The sequence below is a fragment of the Pygocentrus nattereri genome, chromosome 11 (assembly GCF_015220715.1).
Source record: "Pygocentrus nattereri isolate fPygNat1 chromosome 11, fPygNat1.pri, whole genome shotgun sequence".
Classification (NCBI taxonomy): domain Eukaryota; kingdom Metazoa; phylum Chordata; class Actinopteri; order Characiformes; family Serrasalmidae; genus Pygocentrus; species Pygocentrus nattereri.
In genome coordinates this window covers 34102884-34124527 of record NC_051221.1, presented here as the reverse complement: position 1 = coordinate 34124527, position 21644 = coordinate 34102884, and the positions used below count along the sequence as shown (strand labels likewise).

The 21644-nt window shown below is 40.2% G+C and overlaps 2 protein-coding genes across 2 annotated transcripts; both read left to right on the top strand.

Annotated features, from left to right (window-relative positions):
- Positions 1-53: 53 nt before the first annotated feature.
- LOC108432657 (ras-related protein Rab-13-like) lies at positions 54-4810 on the top strand. Its single transcript, XM_017706644.2, has 8 exons — positions 54-151; positions 678-795; positions 1148-1265; positions 1404-1485; positions 2569-2683; positions 2890-2997; positions 3077-3153; positions 4175-4810. The coding sequence occupies exons 1-8, from the start codon at positions 81-83 to the stop codon at positions 4260-4262; spliced, it is 777 nt and encodes a 258-aa protein (XP_017562133.1). The 5' UTR covers positions 54-80; the 3' UTR covers positions 4263-4810.
- Positions 4811-11289: 6479 nt separating this feature from the next.
- cpeb1a (cytoplasmic polyadenylation element binding protein 1a) lies at positions 11290-21639 on the top strand. The gene is made up of 11 exons (XM_017706764.2): positions 11290-11596; positions 11842-12027; positions 13721-13935; positions 14615-14864; positions 15103-15216; positions 16849-16938; positions 17174-17310; positions 18123-18321; positions 18407-18501; positions 18650-18730; positions 20253-21639. The coding sequence occupies exons 1-11, from the start codon at positions 11569-11571 to the stop codon at positions 20361-20363; spliced, it is 1506 nt and encodes a 501-aa protein (XP_017562253.1). The 5' UTR covers positions 11290-11568; the 3' UTR covers positions 20364-21639.
- Positions 21640-21644: the final 5 nt, after the last annotated feature.

Below are 21644 nucleotides of genomic sequence, written 5' to 3'. Positions count from 1 at the left end.
CTTGTGTATGATTGACATTCTACTCCTGATTTCACCTAAAGACAAAATTTGTCCCATGGGCTGTTCCATAGACACCTAAGATGAAGAGACCTTTAGAGAAGAAAGGATCAATAATTGGGGATTATTTCCTGGCCAAGAAGCCTGTCAGCAGGTGCGTCACTGAAATTCACAAACTTCTTTACGATACAATTTACCCAACTGAACCAAAGTATTTATATATGCAGAACCATTTGAATTAACATAAGGTTTATATGCAATTACTTTTGATTAACTTCTTAAAATGCATAAATAGCGCATCTTTCCTGTCAGAACAAAATCTCCGTTTGTCATTTTTCATGTTTTAACATAATTTAAAAATACAAGCGTTCTTTGTAAAGTTCATAGCAACTGGAAAAAAGTCTTGATATTGACTTGCATTCAAAGTTCTCTGTCAATCCATTTGAAATGTTTACTCAAAGGACAAATATCATTTTATATGGTCTAAGAAAAGAGAAAAGTCGAACGTTATTGACATACTGAAGTATTAAGTGATTACACAATTTATGCAGTGTACAAACATAACTATTTATATAATGCCAGGTTCCAAATGCTCTGGAACATTTGATCTGTGCTGTGTTTGTATCTGGCTTGAGGAGTATGCTCTAAAGGATTGGTATGTTTTCTTATTGATGCTTAAGGCAGCTCAGTTTTGCCACTCAGTTGAAGAACGGCTCACCTGATGTGATCCCTGCGGCAGAGACAACACAACTATCAGAAAGAAACCAGACAGCTGTCACGCTACTAGACAGCAATACGGTATTTCTGTACATCTTTTAAATTGCTTTGCATCCTTTTTATGAGAGAGAGAAAGAGAGAGAGGAGAAACAGAGAGAGAAAGAAAGAATTTGCTAGGCTGTAATATAACATGCAAATACAGAAAGTCAGAAATTTGCATGGCAGAAAGTGAAGATTAAACTTGCCTCAATGACACCTCTTTACATTTGATCGTTCTCTCTCACAGTACCTTCTGATTGTTGAATTACTGTCATTCTACAGTACCAGATCTAATCAAATGTCAAATATTAAAATAATTATGAGTTATGTCTTCTCTATGCATGCCGTGGTACAGTTTTCTCTGTTTCAGTAACCCTGTTGTTCTCTTTCTCAGGGTGGCCCTCAGCGTGTGTTTAAGGTGGTGTTTTTAGGCAGCTCAGGAGTGGGCAAGAGCTCGTTCATCCACCACTACTGCAGAGGCCATTTCCCAAATAAAATGAGCGCTACTGTAGGTAAGCCACAATTCTAACACCTGCCTGTACTGGTGCCTAGATAAAGAACCTGTCCCAAGCAAGGTAACTCAAAACTGGTTACAGATGCAGTGGTGAGCAGCTTCTCATAACACAAAGCCATTTGCATTTACTTGACAGGTATGGATTTCCAGGTGAGAAGTCTGGAACTTAACTCCACCCATATTGCGCTTCAGCTTTGGGACACAGCAGGACAGGAGAGGTAAGAGCACTATTGCACTATTCCAAAAAACTGGAATAAATTACTGCTTTAACCCCTTAAACCCTGTGGAGGTGCAGACTTCCCTTCTTCATGCTCATAACTACACATTAGTTTTATAGTAGTTACTGGATAACATCTTAATTGCTAGAAAAGGAAAGTTTGTGAACAAACTTTACGTTGGGTTTATATAGCCATTCCAGGTGGTATCCAGATGTATTCCAGCTTGGTGTTAGGGCTTTGCTTAGTATTTGTTAAGGCTAAGGTGTTGTTAGGTCACTACTATGATATCCCAGGTGGTTGCTATTCCAGTTTAGTAATAAGAATAAAACAAAAAAAACAGCTTCAAGCCAACTTAATAAGCCTAGAGCTTAAAGGGGAATTCCACCACTTATTCAAAAATTCTTTAAAGATCATAAAGATTCAAACCTGGTGATTCTGAGTAGTTTGATGCGAAATGGTTCATTGTAGAGAAATCTTTCTATTGTGATTTCTTTATAGTGGTGGTGATAGGAACCAGGAATCATTATGTCTACAATGTTAATATAGCCATTTTATTACTATCCAAAACCACCCGTGAACCTACACATGTCTTCTGAGTTTTTATTTGTAGTATTGATGATGGTAAAGTAATGGTAAATCTGAAAAAAAGGAATGGGGGGGGGGGGGGGGGCACACTATTTTGCCTTAGAATGCCCTGCTTGTACCACTCTGCCATTACTGTGTATAACAAAGACCTGTTTTAGACCTAAATCTTATCTCTTTACTAGTGTAAAACAATTTATCAGGCATCATGTAATATTCATATTCATGTAAAATTTATTTTCATCATAACTTTCTGTAAGTGAGCTATCTATCTGTCCCCACCACTGTGAACAATAGCTCTGTTCTCTAGTACGGAGCATTTCACACCAAAATACTCTGAATGACTTTGTTTACAGCTAAACTATTTAATCATTCAGATTTTTTTTTTAAATGGTAGAATTCCTCTTTAAAGGGCTAGTCAAGTACAATATTTCTGTAAACCTAAATCACAGAAATGAAAAGCACTTCAGCAATGAAGAGCTTTTCTTTCCTCTGTCTCAGATTCCACAGCATCACTCAGCAGTACTACCGCAAGGCTGACGGAATCCTGGCCATGTATGATGTTACTCAGGCCACCTCGCTCATGGCACTGCGTGACTGGCTAGACCAAATTCAGGTGAGGCTAATTTGAGATGCAAATGAGGCATTTTCAGGAGTTGTTGCATTCCCACAGGTAAGTTACTATAACAAATTGGAACATAAAGATGTCCAGTGATTTGGAAATATTAACCGAAAGACCATAAAGTATATTGCATGCCAGTTTGTGGATGGTGTTCTGGTTGCACAATTGGTTATTCTAATGTAAGCCCATCCTTTGTGCAGAAAGACATGGCTGAGGGAGCATGTCTGATGTTACTGGGCAATAAGACAGACATGGTGGAAGGGGGAAGGAGACAAGTGACCTCCAGACAGGGCCAGAAATTGGCTGAGGTGATAAACCATACAAACACTCTTATCTGTATTCTGCTTCTCCCCTAGTGTTTTTTTATCATTTGTGACTGTGTTTCAGGAGTACCAGGCAGAATTCTTTGAATGCAGCGCTAAGAGTGGCCATAATATCCAGAGGTCCATGACACACCTGGCTCGGTAAGATTCTAGTGTGGAGCAGCAGCCATTCATTCCAGTACTAAAGAGCTGGAGTCCTGCACTGTTTGGTGATTTCCCTGCTCTTCCCTGCCTGGTAATTAGTGGCTGAGTTAAATCTGGTGTGGTAAGGAAGTAAGCAGGACTCCAGCCCTTCAGGACCCGAACTGACGACCTCTGGTCTAAAGTAGCAACATGGTTGTTTGTTTGGTAGAAGCGATTTTCATAGCAACACTTTCATGTGCACATCATTACTGGTAAACATGCACTTTCGTGTCCTCGAGGCAGATGTGTCTGAATTTCATATAAATTAAATTAACAAAAAAAAACAAAATGCTTTAGACTACAACTAATTTGACTATATTTTACTCGTTTGATAGTGGCTTTGCTTGTACATTCAGCGGGAGCAAAAATAAAATCACAGAAATTATGAATATTATCAATATATGTAATTTTACTAAGATTATGATATGATTACTAAGATTGTGTTAGTGTAAATTTACACTAAATTCTTTCTAGCTGTCCATGCTGTTAGACATTTGTCCACTCTGTGATGTCCACTCTTTTAATTTGATAACTTTTTGTTAATATGTCAGTTACCAAAGATCAAAGATAGTGGCCATTTCTTTTCATTACCTTTATATGGCAATTTAAATAATCACTGGATTACCTGTAATTTAACACAGAACACGAGTTGCATACATCTTGAAATGTATTTATGTTATTTATTATACAACAATAACAGTCAAAAGTTTTGAAATAGTTCTGTGCACGTACATGACACTTACATATTCTATTTTGAAGTTTAGAAAAGTGTAAATAGTATCTTTCACATCTACTTTTTTACAGGAAATGATTTCTTATTGTCTTATATGTTGTGTGTACAGTAAATAAATAAACTAAATAACACAACTGTTCCAGTTGTTTTGGTGTGACGCAGTCACAGTTTGGAGATAAAGACCCACGTAGAGCACAGGATGTGCGCAAACTACTCAGACCCCTCCACTGTATTGTGTCTCTGTAGACTGATGGCGGCACAGCAAGATAAACAGTGTGAGTCTGCCCTTCATCTTCATGACAATTCCAGCAACAGAGGGCACTGCTGCAAATAGTTAGAGGAGTAGCGTCATGTGAGGATATAAAACCCAGTCAGCTGGTCGTGGAACTTCTGACAGAGGCCCACATCACACCAAGAGGAACACGACCTAATCTCAGAGCACTTATGGAACAAGAAGAGGTTCTCACTACATTTGGCTGTTTTGGACAGTGGCTTTTTGTATGCTTTTTGTATATGTTTTTTAGTACATTCAGCCCAAAGTGAGGCCAGTATTTAACAGAAATGTATATAATCATAGACAATATTGATATAATACTTTGTTAGGTGACATATTTGTTGTTATTGCACACAGCCAAGTACACTATATAAACTTATATTATATATATATATATATATAAACCTCTCTACCATCTCCAAAATGGTAACTTTACAGGAGAAGGAAAAAACCTACTTTAATTATATAATGTAAGTCAATGGAAACAGACTTTTTCCTAAGACATTTTAGGCCGTTATCTTTGGTCCAGTCATTATGAATTTTACACACAATGTAAAGAGCAGCAGACATTTTCAAAGTATGTCAAAAACAGAGATACAAGATTTTGTTCAGACAGCAGTGATATATATATATATATATATATATATATATATGTGTGTGTGTGTGTGTGTGTGTGTGTGTGTGTGTGTGTGTGTGTGTGTGTGTGTGTGTGTGTCTGTCTAGTGCGGGGGTCACTTTATAGCTTTTGGAACAGCTTCAGTGCTTGTTTCAAACAGTTCAATAGTGGACCAGACTGTCACATTTTCATTTAAAAATTTCAGTGGTATGGTTCGAGACTGTGGGGAAGGTATCTACCACCACACGCTGTGGAGAAAATGTAAATGAATGGACAGTGGTGGAAAGTAATGAAGTAATTTCATTACAGTATGCAAGTGGAGGTAAATAATCTTTGTAATACTTGAAATATTTCACCTGTTTACTTTAACCCTGTTTACTTTCAGTCATGGAGAATGAGCAGTGAAGACTGCACTGATGGAGCATTCTCAGGCAAACGTATGTTATAACGTTAGCTGCTGGCTTTGTAATGTTTACAATAAAGAACTGACAAACCCAACTGAACTCATGGTAATGGAGGAAATTACTCTAAAATTCTTTGTAATAATTACAGAAAATGTGTGTCAAGCCATCCAAACCTTTGTTATTTTTGTTACGTATTGATTTGTTACACCTGTAGGCCTGCTAATTCATTCAGATGCAGAAATGAATGACACAATGTGCCTTCCTAAAAGCACTAATTGCACCTTGTCAGTCATGTTCAAATGGTTGCACTGTCATTAACATAAGTGATATTTATGAGGCAGTTTTGGTTGAAACAGAGAATAAAACTGTCCAGGCCCTTTTCAGTGCTTTTATTGTTCTAGTGTACATGGACATGTGCCAGAGTGATGCATAAAGGAAATGCTAATGAAAAAGTAAAAAGAGAAACAGACGACAGCAGTCATATTACAGAGAAGAAAGCCTTGAAGCTCTTAAACTGCTGTACATGGACCACATTTCATGGCATTAAAACGGGTAAGTCCTCAGACTCTTTACGCCATTAATCAGCTTTTTTCATGTAAAAAGGCTCACTCAGAGGACTTAAGTGTGACCCAGTATTCAGCGCACTGTATTCAAGCTAAAACTGCCTTTTAGTGCGCGTAGAATAACAATATAAGCAGGGGCAGCGTCTGAGTCTAATCAAGGTGGCGGTTGGTTCAGGATGATGTGTGGTGTTAGCTCAGTGAGGCATGGACTTCACTAGGGTAAGTACAGTTAGCGTGGAAGCTGAAGACCCAGAGTGGCTAAAGTGTTTTTTTTTACGTAGTTTTCCTCTTAGACATCAGTTCTGTACTAATTCGATATGGGAGCTGCCATGTTAGCCTGCGAGTCTCTGTACATCGTCAGCACTGATTTCATTAGCCGCCATGTGCCCTTTTACTGACTCCTCCTCTACGGCGAGGAACAACAGCTCTTGTGGGAACGTGATATCATTCTCTAGTGCCTTTAAACCTCGAAATAGTCACCTTTTCAGATAATAAAAGTTCCTGACCTAGCTAAATGCTCAGTGTGAGGAAATGTGTGACGTTGTTCTATAACCCTCAGGTGAACATGGATCAAATGAATGTGGTAGAAATGCTGTACTGTCCATAACTGTGTCCGACTAGAATGAAGCTCTGCATGTCCATGACAGCCATGCTGATAAAGAAGTCGTCAGCAGAATGAGCATCTGGCTGGGGAACTCTCCAACAGGGGCTTGGACCAAACCTGTCCAAAGTCTAACTCACCCACATCCTTACATGACAGGTAATGTAGCTCCAAGTCTCCTGGTGCTCATAGTTTGATCCCTTCTAGAAAAAAACAGCATAGACCAGAGTGGCTGGTCACCAGCAAAACCAGCATATGTTGTGTTTTGAATGTTGGTATGCTGGTCAACCAGGATGGACAAAGGTTTGAGGGAAACATTATACAGTGCTCAGAAAAATAAAGGGAACACTTAAACAACACAATATAACTCCAAGTAAATCAAACTTCTATGAAATCAAACTGTCCACTTAGGAAGCAACACTGTTTGACAATCAATTTCACAGCTGTTGTGCAAATGGAATAGACAATAGGTGGAAATTATTGGCAATTAGCAAGACACACTCAATAAAGGAGTGGTTCCTCAGGTGGGGACCACAGACCACTTCTCAGTACCTTTCTGCTTTCTGGCTGATGTTTTGGTCACTTTTGAATGTTGGTAATGCTTTAACACTCGTGGTAGCATGAGACGGACTCTACAACCCACAGAAGTGGCTCAGGTAGTGCAGCTCATCCAGGATGGCACATCAATGTGAGCTGTGGCAAGAAGGTTTGCTGTGTATGTCAGCGTAGTGTCCAGAGGCTGGAGGCGCTACCAGGAGACAGGCCAGTACACCAGGAGACGTGGAGGAGGCCGTAGAAGGGCAACAACCCAGCAGCAGGACCGCTACCTCCGCCTTTGTGCGGGAGGAACAGGAGGAGCACTGCCAGAGCCCTGCACAATGACCTCCAGCAGGCCACAAATGTGCATGTGTCTGCACAAATGGTTAGAAACCGACTCCATGAGGATGGTTTGAGGGCCTGACGTCCACAGATGGGGGTTGTGCTCACAGCCCAACACCGCTTGTCATTTGCCAGAGAACACCAGGATTGGCAAATTTGCCACTGGCGCCCTGTGCTCTTCACAGATGAAAGCAGGTTCACACTGAGCACATGTGACAGATGTGACAGAGTCTGGAGACGCCGTGGAGAGCGATCTGCTGCCTGCAACATCCTTCAGCATGACCGGTTTGACAGTGGGTCAGTAATGGTGTGGGGTGGCATTTCTTTGGAGGGCCGCACAGCCCTTCATGTGCTCGCCAGAGGTAGCCTTACTGCCATTAGGTACCGAGATGAGATCCTCTGACCCCTTGTGAGACCATATGCTGGTGCGGTTGGCCCTGGGTTCCTCCTAATGCAGGACAATGCTAGACCTCATGTGGCTGGAGTGTGTCAGCAGTTCCTGCAAGATGAAGGCACTGAAGCTATGGACTGGCCCGTCCGCTCCCCAGACCTGAATCCGATTGAGCACATCTGGGACATCATGTCTCGCTCCATCCACCAACGTCACGTTGCACCACAGACTGTCCAGGAGTTGGCGGATGCTTTAGTCCAGGTCTGGGAGGAGATCCCTCAGGAGACCATCCGCCACCTCATCAGGAGCATGCCCAGGCATTGTAGGGAGGTCATACAGGCACGTGGAGGCCACACACAATACTGAGCCAAATTTTTACTTGTTTTAAGGACATTACATCAAAGTTGGATCAGCCTGTTTTTCCACTTTAATTTTGTTTGTGACTACAAATCCAGGCCTCCATTGGTTAATAAATTTGATTTCCATTGATGATTTTTGTGTGATTTTGTTGTCGGCACATTCAACTTTGTACAGAACAAAGTATTCAATGAGAATATTTCATTCATTCAGATCTAGGATGTGTTATTTGAGTATTCCCTTTATTTTTTTGAGCAGTGTATATTGTTAAATTTTGGCTTAATGTAGCTCTTTATATACAAGATATCAGTTATGTGCATCAGTCTTTAAGTAAAAGCTGGTTGAAATAAATCAAATAGAAAAGCAGCTAACAAAAACACAAGGCTGGGAAGGTCCAAATTGCTATAGCATTCAGAGATGGGTCACGTTTTCAGTATGCTCTGCAAATAACAGCTAATTATCATAAAATATATAGTCGTAAAATACAATAATGCTGTAAAATATAATCTTAAATTCTTTGGCAAGAAACGTGTTATCTCCCAGAATGCACAGTGGTCTGCTGTACTTAGAGAACATTGTAGATTACTGCAGTATTTCTGCTGTAAATTTGCAGCAGTTTGTACATGGTAGTTTGTATATTTCAGATTCCTGTTTTTCAGTACATAATATTGTTTCAAGCTATTATGTTGGGTTAGGGTTATGAAAAAGCTACAGCAACAAGATGGTTGGTTCATCTGATGTTTAGCTGCTGAGCTACTGTAGTGCCTCATGTGTTTCCTACAGCTGTTTCAGTGCCTGCACATGTACTTTCCCAAGCCGGCGCTCTTGTAAATGCCTGAATCTGGCATCAGAATGGCCATGTCAGCTGGTTTTCTTGTTTTAAGTTGTTGCTGAATCATGCTGCTCCTGTGAGTATTCCATTCCAGACTCTCAAGTCGCACACGGCCCTGCCAATGTGCGCACACGCTCACAGTCAACTGTACCTTACTGCATTTAACAAGGTAGGAATAGACATGGCAGTTGTGTGCATGTGCTTGTAATCATGTGTGGCCTACATTGTTGCTGTAGGAAGATAGTTACAATCACTACTCTGGTAGATATTTTACACAATGTCTATCAAAATACTTTGTTTCTTTCAAAGGTTTGATAAGTTGAATCTGACAAAAAAGCCAAAGGAAAGCCACATTTAAGAAATGCTATAAAAACTACACTGTGGACATGGCTCAATCCTGAGTGAGCTGCTTTGCTCCCTCATAGGCAGCTGTGTAGGTATTCAGGGTTTTAACTGTAATGGAACCATATGAAGTCATTTATTTAGTCGAACTCTAGACAGACACTGATTAAATTACTCTAGTAATAATGTTCAACAGCAGGTTAGCTTGATGGCTAGTTGAAATCGGAAATATGAATGCATAGATGCCACGTGATGCCATGTCTGTTCTTAATCTGCAGCAGTACATTTGCGCATCTCTCATGTTGAAGCAGTCAAGATTTGTTTGTATACAGACACACGTTTATAGAGATATGATGAGTTCTCCTGATAAAATCGGCCATAATAACTTTATTACTCAAGTGATGTTCACCATGTACATATGCATAGACACACTCACACGTATACTTCAGATATATACATACATAAAGAAGCTGATAACAGCTATAAGAAGTGTCTGAGCGATGTAATATTTACATGTATGTAAATACAGATAGTGATGTGATCCATCTGAGGAAAGAGACAGTAATATTAAACATTAATGTTAAACTAACTAATGAAAATCTGCTGTTAATGTAATTACATACCAGATTCAGAGCACGAGGACCAACAATAGAGCTCAATCTGAGTCTGTAATGACTATAGAGTGCCAGCAGATTTCTTTATTTTGATTATTAGTTTACATGTACATTTTAAAAATAAATTGAAGGAATATATAAGTAGCTAGGTAGGAATGCAGCTACTTAGATTGCAAGTATGCAAATAATGTAAGTCTGACATTTTGCTATTTTGTATTATTTCTGTTTCATAAATGAGAATATGCTGGTTTGCTTGCTGTTTGGTGCAGCAGCAGAAAATTTTAGTCTGCACCTGGCACTAAAGACAATACCACTGAGTTTAGGGTCTTGCATTAGCAAACCTATCAGTGAGTGAATTACTTAGAAGTTTCATGCATATAAAAATGTATGGCATGCAAACCCCCAAAACATAGTAAGAAGATGTTCATTTAAGGGGAAAATTCCAGATTGTTGCACAATGCACACCTGCCCAAAACTAGCAATCAATAAATGAAATAAGCTTACCTGAGGAAAAACAATTACACCAACAGGTTCTGTGCTTCAACAACCACATAGTCATATCTATACATAAATATTGCACAAACTTTGCTACATTCCCCTCTTTATATAATTCTCTTCAACCTTCAGTGAACAATTCAGTGCTGTGTTCATTAAATAGTATAATTTTGGACGGTACCTTTCTTAAATTGCTGCTTAGTTCCAGATCACTCCATCTCCTCCCAAAGGTATTGGCTGGATCTCCTTTGCTCCAGAGAATGTAGTTTCGTTGCTCGTCACACCCAGTGCTGGGGGGGGGCTTTATACCTCTCATTGATGATGGTGACCTCAGGCTCATGTGCAGCTTCTGAGTGTCCCATTCTATTAGCAGTGCTTTTCTTGAAGATTATACAAGCTGTCTGTGTGCAGTTTAATGCCTGTGTCAGCAATGGGTGCACCTTAAAGTAGCTGAATTCACTGATTAGAAAGGGTTTCTGTGTACTTTTAGAAACACATTCTATGCATGTTTTTTACCTTTGAAGTCTTCCCATACTGCACTGCACTAAATCCAGTTAAACAAGACTAATTATACTCTTTGTAATGAAACATGCTGTTGTTTGGTGTTCTGATGAGATCCACAGCATGCTCAGAAAAGCATATTCTGATGTAATTAATCACGAAAATGATAAATACTATCATATTGCCCACCCCTGCTGTACAGCTTGTCTGTGCATACGCAGCTCAGATAAAGAAGAATGAACTCCTTCAAGCCTGTGTGTTTGTTGCCGATTAAGCCAGGGTGTGTCAGGTCCACTCACTGGAAAGGAAAAACAAAACTGTTCACTCAGACCAGCTGAATCACAGTGATTACAGGAGCTAGCTCTGCTCTCTCTCTCTCTCTCTCTCTCTCTCTCTCTCTCTCTCTCTCTCCCCCTCCCTCCCTGTCACCTGGCCAGCCTCCAGCCTCAGGCCTGACTCAGCATAGACAGAGAGAGAGAGGGAGGGAGCGAGAGAGAGAGAGAGACTACTGCTCTTCTGTCCTCAGATCAGTGGTGTGATGCAGCTCAGCTGGTGAGAGCAGCGCAGCAGAGAGCTCAATATCCCGATTGCACACCCGCACACACATACGGAGCGTGTTGAGGCGCTTGGAAGTGTTTTGGAGTGAGTGAAGCTGGTGCGATGGATGTGATAGTGGCCATTTGATGTGCTAGAGAGGGGAATGGCTCTGACAGTGAGAGACTCACTGTAACAGTCACATGTTTAACAAGTCAGTGATGCTCACGGAGGCTCATGGAGGCCTCGACGGGCAGTGTGGCAGGTTGGTCTCTTGAGTTCTTATCTTTTAGCTCATTGTGCTTACTTTGGTTGTCTCTGAACTGCGTATGTGTGTTTTTTCCTGGTCGGTTGGGCACAAAACACTGTGTTTAAGTCTGCGTAAGCTCATTTTTGTCAAACTATTTTTTTTTTGTTTTTTGTTTGTCTCTTGCATGCTTTCCTCTATGTTTCCTTTATATTACTTTTTTGTACTATATCTCTTGTATGTTTTTTCTGTGGATCTGCCAGATACAGGATGCTCTGCTGTGGCTAGCAGGATGCCGTTCTGCAGCCAGGAGAAGGACGCTCCCCTTGGCCTGCCGGACATCACGGAGCTGAGCCTGGGTCTGCAGTCTCTCGGCCTGCCCTGTTGGGACCAGCCCTGGAGCTGCCCTGAGTCTGAACCTCCAGCACAGCCCTGCTCCCCTGCGACCAGTGAGTACCATAGCCCCGTCTGCACACACCGATTGAATGCTTACTCATGTTACTTAACATTACGTGCTGGTGTATAAAACCCATGACACAGATTAAGCTTAGTCTTGAACTATTGAAAAGCCTTTCTAGTCTAGAATTAAGTTTTATCTGGGTCCAGCTTTATCTGGAAACCAGCTGTAAGTGTTAAACCAGTGAGAACCAAAATGAATGATAAGTATTCAGATTAATGGATAACTGATTAACAAGGTTAGAGTTTAAGGGGTTAGTCATTCTTTCTAACTCTTCTGTGTATTTTTGAGCCCTTTGCAAAGGTCCATGTATATGTGCATGTGGACATTAGTATGTGCTGCCGTGATGATAGATGATTCTGGACGTTCTGGAATTTGTGTGTCTGTGTGTTTATGAGAGATATGGGCACACAGAGAGAGAGAGAGGCATAGATAGAGAGTGAGAGTGAGTATGTGTTAGTGGGATGATAGATCATTCTGGAAGGTGTGAGCTCAGTCTTAGTGCTGTCTCATATTTTTAACTCATGCATGACTAATCACTTTTCCCCTGAGCCAGGCCAAACACATCAGAGCTAGCTGTTCTATTGATCCACTAACATTTGTTCAGGTCACCAAAACATGCGGTTATCAGAATGGGAGTGTTTTAGTCTGATATTTGAAAGTGAACATTCGTCCTCATGTTAAACTATGCTTGATGCTTGGATGGGATGTTGTCCATAGCGCATACACACATCTAAATGTAAAGTCCCTATGTGCCTCACATTTGCTCTGGCCCAATTCTCCTAATAGAGCAGATGACACAGACGCTAGCACAGCACAGCACCCAAACCAGCTCAATTCTGCTGTCTCATTCAGGGCGAATGTCACTCCAGGATGACTCTCTCTCTGACATTTTTCTTTGTTACACATCAAATCATTCACATGCTTAATTAGTGTATTTAGGTGTATGTTTGTTAGATTTAACAATATTTTTCTCATTATTATCTGACAGTTTATTGTTGTGTTGTTACTTGTTTGAATTGTTGTACTTGTATTGTTCTTGGTGTTTCCTTTATTGTCCTATATGATATATCATTAGTAGTCAAGGTTAATTCGAAATATTCTTAATATCACTGTCCAAAAACAAAACAAAGCATGTATATCCATTTTTATTTTTGTTTTTCTGTAACATTGAAGCACAGTAGCTAGCGTTTACATTATATTAAAATTAAAAGGTAACAATGTTTTTGCCACCTTCTGTAAAGTTACTGTTTTAAAGATGCATGCGTTTTCTTCTGGACAGCGACAATATGTGTATACACAATCCTATTATGTAACATATCACAACAAATACAAATAAAAGTAGTCAATATCTTAGAAGCTGGTTAGAGGAACACAAGGTTTGGTCCCCATGTTCTCCTTGATGCCCCCAGCCATCACATGAATTTGTTCAATTCCATCAGCAGCATTCCTGATTTAATTTAATACTGGTTTGCCATGAAGAAAAGTTTGGAAATGGTGACATAAAATCAGTTACTGTATAAAATGTTATGTGTATTCAGTCTTTTATTGTATTTTCTGAGCAGATAAACTTGTAGTGTGCAGTTAAATACCTTTTTAAATGTAATTTTCTCAGGTGCTTAAAACTTTTGCATTTATTACATTCAGTGTCTCACATTATGGTTTGTACTCTCTGTGTGTGGCAGTGCTGGGGTTGTTGACCAGTCCTCTGGGGAATGCGCTGGACAGGCCACAGGGCTATCAGAGCCAAGGCTCTCTGGGTGGAGCGGACCTGTTGGAACATTTCCCCAGCCTGGCCCGCATTACTCCAGCAATAGAGTCTCGCTCTCTGCTAAACTCTGGATCCAGCAGCCCCGTCGACTCTGAAACCAGTGGCATCTCCTCTGGATCCGACCACCTGGTGAGCAGCATCGAACTTCAGGAGATACAAACATCATCTGGGTTTAGGTCAACAACTGTAGAATCAGCTCGTCTTATTGAGTGACGATGGTAATTTCTTTCTAGCAAATTACTGGCACTTAGTGCGTGACTGAAAAATTAGACAGGGATTCAAACGGGATCATGTGGATTTGATTAATGGCGTTCAATTAATTGATTGTAACACAACCACAACATGGCCATGCGTGATTAAGGTGCTCTGTCTCTTATTGAAACAGTCAGAGGATTCTGAAAAATTAGATTCATCATTCATTTTCTAACATTGTTAAGAAAGTTATTAGAACATTTATATTCATTCTGTTCTGACTGCTAAAGCTTAAAAAGACTATTTGAGCTATTATAACTAGCAAGATACAGTTAGAGTGACTTCCAAGAAAAAAATTCTAGTAAGCAGATGTCTTTGCAAAACTTAGGGCATCTGGGAATGAGAGACTACCTGGTGAGTGACTTGGACTGGCCTTCATTGTAGGCACAGAACCAAAACATGCTGCATAAAGCATCCGCTTGGGCTACAGAGGCTGCTTATTATCCATGAAAATCTAGATTAAATATGACAGTGAAGTTTTACCACACGTTACTGAGAAAGTACTGTTAAACTGAATGCAGTTAGAGTTACAATACAAGTTTCCATCCTCTTGCAGTCTAGTCTGCGGATCTCTCCTCCTATGAGCTTCCTCCTGTCTGGCTCTCAGAAGGATGCTGTAAAGCTGGGCATAGGGCACAGAGAGGAGCCCATCTCTCCTCTTGCCCCCACTCTCCCTGTTGTGCCTGAAGGGTCACTGGCCAAGTGCTGGACGAAATCATCCACTTGGCCCAGTTGGGACACCCTGGGGTCACCAGACCTCTCCGCCAGTATTGAGAGGAAGGCTCAACTACACAGGCAGGCTGCAGGTACTGTTCTGTCAGCATGTTAATGTTAACAGCAGTTATTGTCAGACAGAATCACTGTTTGAATCATAATAGGTCTGTTTGTAGTTGATGCACGATACATCATGACTTAAATTTGTATGACATGAAATATAGATTTCATAGGTGAGAATCTAAATTGTGGTTGCAACTGATTGATGCTGTCATTAGTTTTTTGTCATCAAGTCCTTAAAATCTAAGTAGGTTTATCTGCTCTTCATAGCAACAAATGAAGCTACTTGTACCTGGGCTGGACAGCTGCCTCCACGCAACTACAAAAACCCCATCTACTCCTGTAAAGTGTTCCTTGGTGGAGTGCCGTGGGACGTCACAGAAGGTGAGTAATGCACACACATACACTATATTTCCAAAAGTATTCACTCACCCATCCAAATCATTGAATTCAGGTGTTCCAGTCACTGATGTTCCAAGCACCTAGGCATGCAGACTAATTTTACAAACATTAGTGAAAGAATGGGTCGCTCTCAGGAGCTCAGTGAATTCCAGTGTGGTACTGGGAATCGGACACCACCTGTGCAACAGTGCAACAAAGTCCAGTTGTGAAACTTCCTCGCTACTAAATATTCCACAGTCAAATGTCAGTGGTATTATAAAAAAGTGGAAGTGATTGGGAACGACAGCAACTCAATCTCTACAGGCCTCCAAACTTCATGTGGCCTTCAGATTAGCTCAAGAACATAGAGAGATTCATGGAATGAGTTTCCATGGCTGAGCAACTGCATCCAGGCCTTACATCACCAAGCGTAATGCAAAGCGTTGAATGCAGTGGTGCAAAGCACCGCCACTGGACTCTAGAGCAGTTGAGATATGTTCTCTGGAGTGACGAATCACACTTCTCCGTCTGGCAGTCTGGGATGGATGAGTCTGGGTTTGGTGGTTGCCAGGAGAACGGAACTTGTCTGACTACATTGTGTCAAGTGTAAAGTTTGGTGGAGGGGGGATTATGGTGTGGGGTTGTTTTTCAGGACTTGGGCTCAGCCCCTTAGTTCTGGTGAAAGGAGCTCTTAATACTTCAGCACCAAGAGATTTTGGACAATTTCATGCTCCCAACTTTGTGGGAACAGTTTGGGGACGGCCCCTTCCTGTTCCAACATGACTGCACACCAGTGCACAGAGCAAGGTCCATAAAGACATGGGTGAGCAAGTTTGGTATGGAAGAACTTGACTGGCCTGCACAGAGTCCTGACCTCAAACCAATAGAACACCTTTGGGATGAATTAGAGCAGAGACTTCGAGCCAGGCCCTTTCATCCAGTGTCTTACCTCACAGATGCACTTCTGAAAGAATGCTGCAAAGGGTGGGCCGACATCATAGTAAACCCTATGGATTATGAATGGGATGTCACTCAATTTCATATGCATGTGAAGGCAGACGTGCAAATACTTTTGCCAATATAGTGTATGCACTCACACACATATGGAGCAAAATGTTGTGCCTCCATTTTGGTTGTTTTTATTCATAATTTGAACATCCAACTGCTGTTTGCACTGTTTCAAAAATCATGATAAATGGAATCACAGAAACAGTCTAAAATGACGTGGAATTAAATGTTATTAACATTAACTTAAACTGACAGTTAACATTGTTGTTTCTTCTCCTGCAAATTTTCTTTTTTTGTTTTGTTTTGACATTGATGATATACATAAATGGCTTAAGCATGACATGATATGATAGTTAATTTACCTGTGTGAAGTACAAAATTTGACACTAACCTTTCTAGCTGCTTGAACTAAGGACCGGAGACAGCACAGTTTAGTGATTCCCGTACAAAAAGGTTGCATATCTTGCACAGTGTTTCAAAACCAGGTGTCTGTCATGTATATTCATTACAAAGCTGCCTGCCTGCTGCATGGAATTCTGTTTGTTTGTTAATTCACAGACACACAGAAACCATTCAGATTCATTAGTGAAAAATAATATGTTTCTATGAATGTATCTGTCTCTACAGCCAGTCTTTTGAACACATTTAGTGTGTTTGGACCCCTAAAGGTGGAATGGCCTGGTAAGGATGGCAAGCACCCTCGATGCCCTCCTCAAGGTAATCAGCCTTTTGGTAATCACAGTTTTGGTCCTTGGCATTCTTTAGCATATATCCTCAGGAGTTTCATCATTTAGATAAAGAGATTGAGATTAGTATCTATACATTTGAACACTTATTATATACTTATTTCAGATTCAAGCAGTGGTGTCAGCTAATGGCAGCTGCTCTGCAGCACACAATGTCAATCATGGCATCTGTCAGCATGCACATTAAGACTAAATGTTTTGTGTAGGTTATGTGTACCTGGTGTTTGAGTCTGAGAAGTCAGTGAAGGCTCTGCTGCAGGCCTGCACCCAGCGCCATTTGCATCCCGGCGATTATCTGGAGTATTACTATAAGATGTCTAGCAAAAGAATACGATGCAAGGATGTGAGTATCACAGTGAAAAATATACTTATTCTTTTAGAAAACTCTCTGACATATTTCAGCTTCAAATGTAAACAGTTTTGGTCAAAGTAATGCACACTTGTTATAACTGGATCACCACTTTAATTGAATATATTGTAAGGTAGATCATGATCACAATACAATTAATAACATCCGAGTCCGTACCAAACCACATCAACAAGTGTTGAGTGCAAAACTGACCAGAGTCCAACAAAATTTGTCAGATCACCCAAAATTCTGAATGAAACCTGATGCTTTTAAAGATAACATCAGTTAAATTACTGTTAATTTACAGTTAAATTGGTTCATCAAGCAGTGCTTTCAAACAACATTCAGGTTTTTTACTGTGGATAAACTTCCTGTGATGCACGGTTCTCATGCTGATACAGCAAGATGTTAGTTCTGTTTAATATACAACTTTCGTAACCTAGAACGTATTACATGTAACATATAAATAAATATTTGGTCAGATGAATTTAACATTAACATCTTTTTGGTGGCACTGAAAACTGAATAAGCTAAACTAAACAACACAAATGAATGACTCCGTCATGCCATATAAAAACTGTTTCAAGGTAATGAAAGTAGAGAGGAACAATAAAGTAAACAGAGAAACTAAAGTGAGGGAAATGCTGGATATAATCTGTAAAGAGTGGGAGGGAGGTTGCGCGTGAAATCTGAACCTGACACAAGCCTGACACATATTTGTAAAATGGGGGCCAAACCAGACTGAACAAATACTTCAAGCTGTAATAAGGATTGTGATAAAACTCTTCTTTTTCCTGTTCACACAGGTGCAGGTAATTCCATGGGTGATCACAGACAGTAATTTTGTGCGCTGCCCTTCGTTGCGGCTCTTTCCCAGCAGAACAGTGTTTGTGGGAGCTCTGCATGGCATGCTGAATGCTGAAGCTCTGGTCCACATCATGGAAGAACTGTTTGGAGGGGTCACTTACGCTGGGATTGACACAGACAAGCACAAATATCCAATAGGTCTGCCATTCAGACTTCACAGTCTGTTCGTGCATCATGGGAATTACATTATGGCTGTTCAGTTTATGATATCTGGCTTTTACAGGATCAGGACGTGTGACGTTCAGGAACCAGAAGAGCTACCTTAAAGCAGTGAGCGCTGCATTTGTGGAGATCAAAACCACAAAGTTCACCAAGAAGGTGAGAGAGTTGTGCACAGAGAGTAGAGAGCATTGTCTGCATTCAGGATTATCTGGAGTTACACAAGATGCACAGTCTTATTCATGGTCAGTTTCTTCTCTATCAGCTGTTTCTGCCTCTTCATGCTTTTGCTTTACACTTATTTTAGGTTCAGATTGACCCATACCTTGATGACTCCATGTGCCAAGTATGTAATCGTCAGCCAGGCCCGTTCTTCTGCAGAGACCAGGTGAGAAAGTGATTCTATGCTGTATCAGATGCTCTGAGCCCTGCTACAGTACACTTAGCGGGTGGCATGGATAACATTAATATTACAATATTTTCTAAATATATCATTGTATAAAATGATATTGAAGTTATTAAAGTTACACTAAAAAACACCTTATAAACATGATGTACCTTGTTTAACTCTTGTGTGGTGTTTGGGTCTGTTGGACCCATTTTTTAATGTTTACCAAAAGAAAAAAAAGTTGCGATTTATTATTATTTCAACCTCAGATTCACTGGCCTTTGCTCATTGTATGTGAAGAACATATAAAATAACACTTCTTTAATGACTTCACACTGTACACCCCCTACACATTTAAATTACACATGTGGTGTTGGGTGAACCTGCAAGGAATAAAAGTGTGGAGGTGCTGTGTCCTTCACTCTGTTCTCCTTCTACATGGCCTGCTGTTTGTGTGTGTGTTTCTGTGTTTGTATATATGTGTGTGTGTGTAACTTTGAGGGTAGACAACATGGACAGGCTGCTGAGTGGCTACAGCTGCTAAAGGAGAACCTTACGCTGACCACTTGTGATATTTAAAACATCTAGTATAATATGTTTGTAATATTTTACATAAATAAACCAACAATGCAGTGGGTCCACCAGACCACTGAGTAACAAAAACATAAAAACCACGCAAGAGTTAAACTAGATCTTAACATAAAAGATCTTTACACAAAATAGTAAAAGATAAAAAAAGACCAAAAAGCATGTTTATTTAATTTTTAGGGATTTTAAGCTGTTCTTTCAAAACACTTCTAAGCACCTAGTAAATCACATATAATAAAATGAACTTTAAAATACAAAGTAGAAATAGTAACATGTACAGTATATTGCTAAAATCAATGTTTTGCCAGTACTAAGGTTACTGCTATGACACCAAGAAGTGCAAAAAGCGACATTAAGGAATAATTGAGTGCCCTGAACGTTTCTATAGCAGCAACAAAAACAACATGAATTTATAAAAATTTAAATGAACCAACAGTACAAAAGAACTAAATATGTAAGTTGTGTAGTTCATTTGAGTGGTTTACAAACATCATCGTTGTCGTAACCAAACCATGTATCTCTGAAATGTTAACTTTAAATGAGAGGGTAAAAACACCCATAACTTTTAATGTAAAAGTTTTTAAAAATGTAAAAATTTTTATTTTAAAATTTAAAAATTTTAATTTTGGACCATTCCTCTCAGCATGAAACATTCACACACAACGTGCAGCTGCAGTGCTCAAATGATGTCAGAAAATAAAACTTAAGAAACGGCGATGATGTTCAAACAAGTTTACAGAATTGATTCTTTAGGACTGTTGATGCGTTTAGACATATATTATTGATGAAAAATACCTTTATTTATGAAATTAAGTCCTTGAAAGGTGTCATAGTTAGGGATGAATGTGTATTAGTCTACATTGAATCTGATGTAAATACAAATATAAGATGTTTGAGTGTGACTGTAAACCATGTTTCTCTGTTGTTTTCTCAGGTTTGTTTTAAGTACTACTGCCGCTCCTGTTGGCACTGGCAGCACTCCATGGACGTGCTGAGTAGTCACCGGCCCCTCATGCGCAACCAGAAGAGCCTCAACTCGAGCTGAATGGGCAGCGCCAACCGTAACTCTGCTGCTAACCCAGAGGGCTGAACTGGGCTCGCTGGGCTGAGGGAGATTAACTGTGCCATCCCCTTCCCTGAGCTGATAGAGCCAGGAGAGGATCACTGTAGAAAGTTCTAGTATTGCACTGCTTTCTCTTTTTGCTGTTTACTTGTTCACTAAGGCACTATGCAGACAGAGGGGCTGGGTGATGGTGACCCATTTGCACAGTTACCCAGACAACCATCACCATGGAGATAACCCCAAATTTCTGCAGGTGGCAAATAGAAAATGCCTTCCTGATTTTAGAGCTTTTTCACAGTTTCTCTGTTTTAGTTTTTTAAATGCCTTGCATCTGTATTCATTAAGCAAGCCTCTTATGTTGGCAGGTGAGTTTTGCCTCTACATATTTTTTTTTTTTTTTGCAGGTCTGCTGACCTTTTTATGTTTTCAAGTTTGGAGTTCATTTCAGACATTTTTACACTGTTTTTACTCCTACCTGCAGTATTCGGCTGAAGCATGGGCCCGAATTGGTAGTTTTTTAGTTAGTATTCAACCTGTAGTTCTCCTCTCTCTAACTACCTGGGGTAGATGTTTGTGATTTTGAAAGTTGTTTTCATTTTATTTTAACAAGTAACATAAAATGGTTGATGCATGATCTGGCTATGCAGCAGATCCACTCATTAAGTATTCCATCTTTGAATGCCACTGCTGCTTAGCAGCAACCTTGCTATCAATGGTCAGATACACATGGCAACGACGTTGGAACGGACTTTGACCTCTGAGATTGTGGACTGTACATAGTTTTAATCAAATTGTTGCACTTTTTTTATTTGCACTTGGGGAAACAGGGGAGATGGTGGTTTTAATTCCCCTCTTGTATTTCAGTAGAATGGGGCAGGCAGAGTCATCTAGAGCATGACCCTTTAATTTCCTTTCTTATATTGTTGTGTTACTGTTGAATGTAGAGTTAAGTGTTACTAGGCCTATCTATTGTAATCCATCAAATGCAACTTAACTCCTTGTTTTTATTTGGACTCTAAAGCTGTGTGCCAAAGACCTAGTGTCACGTCAGTGTGTCTGTCTGTCTGCCTCTCCCCTGCCGGTCTCTCTCTGCCCCTCTCTCTTGCTTTTTGATCAGGTTTGTTGTGCTGAGCTTGTTGCCTGGCCCAGCTGCTTTTTAGAGTTTAAAAATCTCTACCTCATTGGTCTGCAAGTGTTGCCATGGTTACCTAAAATGGAGGTTGTTCCAGTTGGGCACAATAAAGTTATTGAAGCATTATGAGT

What these genes read in the sequence shown, in the direction of transcription:
- cpeb1a (XM_017706764.2), top strand. Translation starts at nt 11,569, where the DNA reads ATGGAGGCCTCGACGGGCAGTGTGGCAG. An exon ending in ACTACACAGGCAGGCTGCAG is followed by an intron (nt 14,865 to 15,102) that starts GTACTGTTCTGT and finishes TGCTCTTCATAG; the next exon opens with CAACAAATGAAGCTACTTGT. An exon ending in CAAGCACAAATATCCAATAG is followed by an intron (nt 18,322 to 18,406) that starts GTCTGCCATTCA and finishes TGGCTTTTACAG; the next exon opens with GATCAGGACGTGTGACGTTC.
- LOC108432657 (XM_017706644.2), top strand. Translation starts at nt 81, where the DNA reads ATGAAGAGACCTTTAGAGAAGAAAGGATCAATAATTGGGGATTATTTC. An exon ending in GACACAGCAGGACAGGAGAG is followed by an intron (nt 1,486 to 2,568) that starts GTAAGAGCACTA and finishes CCTCTGTCTCAG; the next exon opens with ATTCCACAGCATCACTCAGC. An exon ending in TCCATGACACACCTGGCTCG is followed by an intron (nt 3,154 to 4,174) that starts GTAAGATTCTAG and finishes GTGTCTCTGTAG; the next exon opens with ACTGATGGCGGCACAGCAAG.